Source organism: Limulus polyphemus, unplaced genomic scaffold, assembly GCF_000517525.1.
Source record: "Limulus polyphemus unplaced genomic scaffold, Limulus_polyphemus-2.1.2 Scaffold11374, whole genome shotgun sequence".
NCBI lineage: Eukaryota > Metazoa > Arthropoda > Merostomata > Xiphosura > Limulidae > Limulus > Limulus polyphemus.
In genome coordinates this window covers 2,789-7,173 of record NW_013676984.1, presented here as the reverse complement: position 1 = coordinate 7,173, position 4,385 = coordinate 2,789, and the positions used below count along the sequence as shown (strand labels likewise).

At 30.0% G+C, this 4,385-nt stretch overlaps 1 protein-coding gene across 1 annotated transcript in view; it reads left to right on the top strand.

The window, feature by feature from the left end:
- Positions 1-4,385, top strand: part of LOC106476730 (histone-lysine N-methyltransferase 2E-like) — a gene marked incomplete at its 3' end in the record, with an annotated part of 13,988 nt that overhangs the window by 6,827 nt on the left and 2,776 nt on the right. The window contains exons 4-5 of the mRNA XM_013937362.1: positions 193-354; positions 693-871. Of these exons, the coding sequence (XP_013792816.1) occupies positions 193-354; positions 693-871 (341 nt within the window). The remainder of the gene's footprint in view (positions 1-192; positions 355-692; positions 872-4,385) is intronic.

Genomic DNA, 4,385 nt, shown 5'->3' with positions numbered 1-4,385 from the left:
CCCGTGACCAATCTCAAAAGGATTAAAGTATTATATTGCTAGCTCAAAATATAAAGAATTATAAAATATAACCTAATTACTGTGTTTCACTAAAAAGAAGACAATTACTCTCTTTTTACCTCTCAGTTCAAGTTATTTGTGAAATTTGTAGTGAAATGTAGATTGTTCAGTTGTGAACTTTTACATATTCAGAGTAAGTCTAAAAGTGGCAACACAAGCACAGCTGATGAAGAGGAACAGGATGCATGGGTCATTCACAGGAATCTGAAAGAGTGGATTGACAATTTTGAAGAGGCTGTCACAAATCAGTACACGCCAGAAGTTCAGCTTCTAGCAGGGGTTATGAGAGTTGATGTAAGTTTCGATATAGTTTCAGTTTTGTGTTTATGTCTCATGGAAATATATCTACTTTCACTTACCATTCATTATTTTACCATTGTCTTTCACTTACCATTCAACATTCATCTGTTGTATTTTTTTCTGCTTAGCAGCCAGAATGTTTGATGCTTTGATTTGTACAACATAAATATTATTGTAACAAAGAAATTAGATTCTTATTATGTATACTGAGGTGATTTTTGTTATGTTCATTGACTGATTACTCTTATTGGGAACTTGTTCAAGTTAAATTTTCCTGTTTAAAACTAGAAACATAGGTGATTAGCTTTATTATTCTCTGTTGTTCTACGCAGAATGAACTTGTATCAGAACAGTTACAGGCTCAATTATGTAAAGTAGCTGAAGTCTCCAAAACTCAAAGATGTCTAGTTTCTGCCCAGCACATTAAAAAGGAACAGGTCATTGTGGAATACAAAGGACGTTTCCTGACTTTATCACAGTTTCACGGACAGCATCCTGTTTTTAGGAGTAGGTGAGTCACCGCAGGGGTACTTTTAAAATACTCCTTTCTGTATTGTAAAATGAATTACATAGGTTGTGTAAAGGGAAGCAAAAAATCTGCAAATGAATATATGAACGTCAAATTTGCAAATTATAAAACAATGAGTGTAAGAATTGTTTATATTACTGACCTTTGAAGTGTTAAACTTTGACGCACCACACATTAAGCAAGCTGTATTTTCCATAATCACTTAATCCTATAAGACCAGCACCATTTTTAAATTTCTTTCTGCAAATGTTACTGTGTTACATTCAAAATTTAATTAAATCACTTTGTCATGATATAAAAGACTGTTTGGTTTAAATATTAGTGATTAATTTATATTTGTGAGTAAATATTTCATTATTTTTAAGTTTTGTTATGATAAAAGTTAAAAGCAGAAGATTGTGGAAGGTTTTTTAAAAACTCATTGGTGTCGAGAATATAGAAAGTGGCTAAATGACTATGTAATAGAGATATAAATAGTGTGAGATGAGCAGGAAGCAGCAAACAGACAGATAAAAGCAAAGAGAATATAGTAGGTGTGAAGTTAAGTAACGTAAAAGTGATAGGCCTAACGTTTATTATATATTAGAGCGAAACTAACAGTGGAAAAGGAAATAAGAAAAAATAAGTTTATTCCATTAAAGCAAAATTCTAAAGTAATTGAATCAGCTTCAGTGCACTTTAACAAAAGAAATATAGGATCTTTAGAAGAGAGAAGACCACAATCGTAAGAGAATCACACCAGACTAATATTGCGATAGTATTAGAGAAAATAGTTCGGCTTATCAACTGAGATTCGAAAGTAATTGAACAGGCCTAAGTAGATGACTTTTGATAAGAAGAGGGGAACTATACATATACTAATATAATGTTTAAGATATGCTTGTATTCTCTATAGTGTGAATACTTTACTGTACATACTTTTAACTTGTTCCGAACATATATATTATTTGAAAACAAGTAAAGTTTGTGCTGTTTATTAATTGTTGAATTTATTGCTAACAAGTCACAGGCTCCAACTTTAGAACTAGAAGAATCTTTAGCCCAACAGCAACATAGTATATATTTATACTATTAAGAAATATAAGTAAAAGCCATTTAGTTTGACAAGTAGCAAAACAAAAAAGGACCCATATACATATATAATATTATTATTTTTAAATTCTGACACTTTCTATAAATGTATTTCAATGAAACTATTATTAACAACTACGTTATAATTCAAAGTTTTATATTATCTAAGTTATTATTCCTTTATTTCAAAATAAACCTTTAAAACAGTAATTTCAAACTGTGCTTTTTCTCTCACATAAAGTTGTCATGGTTACAAACCTCAACCTTAAGATCTGGTATAGAAGAAACTGTACATGTAAATGTAGATGTTTTCTCTGAGTCGTTCAAAGTATTATGTTTACAGGTTATTTACAAGTAATTTGAGCACATTCCAAGAACTTGAACCAGACATAATGGTTGTAAAAGCTTCCTCAGTTTCAGATAAACCACACCCACTTGCAGAGTAGAGGCTATGTTGCTATGTGACAGTTTTAAGTTGAATTCCATGCTTATAGGCAATAAAAATAGCTAATTTCATGCTGTATTTCCTAACTAGGTTAGGAAAGTTAATTGATATATGTGTTTTACAGAGGAAGTCGAAAAACGCTTAGTCCATTGTTGAAAGGGGCGTCCCTAGCACTTGGCTATTTTTTTCTTGCATTGTACATATTAATTTGATAGACAGTGAAATTGCATTTAGGTTTTACATTCATATTTTAGTATTATTTGTGTTTTAAAATTCATATTTGAAAGGTCACTTTGCTAGTCATGCATTATAAAAAGAGACAAGAGCAAACATTATGCCATAAGCTGAATCACACTCTTTGCCAGTCATAATGTTATATCACACGCGGGTACCTGTTGAAGTGTGCAGACTTACATAATAAAAGATATAGAAGGAAAATAAAACATTAAAAATGAAAAATTTGTGAAAAGGTAAAAACTGGAAATTACGCATATGACCCAAAAAAGGTAATTACTCATTTCCAGTTCTTAATTTTAAACATTTCATTGCACTAGACATTGTTGATAATAGGTAGAGTTATAGAGAAATATAATATAAATATTTACTTTAAATACTTTTGATATTCATTTAGGAGGTTCTAGATATTATGTAAGTGAAATGTGAAAACTGTAAGGTAAAAAATAGTATTTTTATACTTAACACAAAAATCACCATGCAGGTTCAGAGTTTGATTGTAGATAACTACATTAATTAATGAATTGAGCAAAATAAGTCGATATAAAATATTTTTCTCAACTACATACTTTTAGGAAAGTTTTTGTCAAATTTCAAACACTTTCATCTACTAGTTTTATTTTTTGGTGCAAAATATGACGAAAGCGATGTTACCTATGGGCAGTGCCCATAGCCGGCAGTCATAGGGTTAAGTAGTTGTGAGCTACTGCTAAGAAGGTAGAGATATGATATTCAACTTGATACAAACTAACTGTTGGATTAGCTGAATGGCATGAGAAGTTAGATATACCAATATAGTTATAATAATGTTGTACTCTGTATTATACCAAGAAAATATTAACTTTTAATATGGGCTTGGTCAATTTGACCCACTTTGTGACCTTTTCGTACTCGTTTAAAGGCTTTGTAGATTTAATACTTATAACTCTCAATATAGTATGTATATCTTCATGAAAAATGCCAGTTTTCAGTTGATATTGTAAGTCTTTCACATACAAAAATCATATTTTTTAGTGAAGTATTTTTAATAAAATAAAGATTTGTCCATGAATATATTGAGTATTTGTTTTGAACAGTTTGTGTGCATAGTAACTTTCAAAATACTTTTCCTCATCTCAAAAATCTCAAATTTCCTTTGTGTAATCCTTAAAACCGTGTAAATGCATTTCAAACATTTTGTTTTCAGTAACACTGTATAGTTTATCTGTTATTTTCTCTACCTTATCTCAAAACAGGATTGCTCAATTCAACCGACCTCGTAACCACCAAAACAAAATCGAAATAAACCTTAATTACACATTTTTCTTTCTAGAATAACATGAAACTACATTTGTTTATCCTAAGTAGCTTTAAACTCATAACAGTATACATCTATTTACTATCAAATATTTATTACCCTTTGAACCATGTCTAACTACTATCCACGCCATTATAAGTTGTAAATCGCTCGGGGAGCATGAACATCACGTCACACTATTGAATTACATTACCCATGAGCTGTTCGCATGCGTGCTTCTTGAACCATTTTAATTATATTATTATTATTTATTTTACATAATCTAGTCTTAAATAAATTAAAAAGATCCGTATATGATAATAATAAATAAAAAATAAATATGAAAAACAAGAAATAAAGTACTTACCCAATCTTCTTTTTTTCTTGCCCTCGATTGTCGAAGACAGTTAAGCCTGATTTTTTATAGTAATGAAAGTAATGCATTTAATAATTTTTATTTAATTAAATAA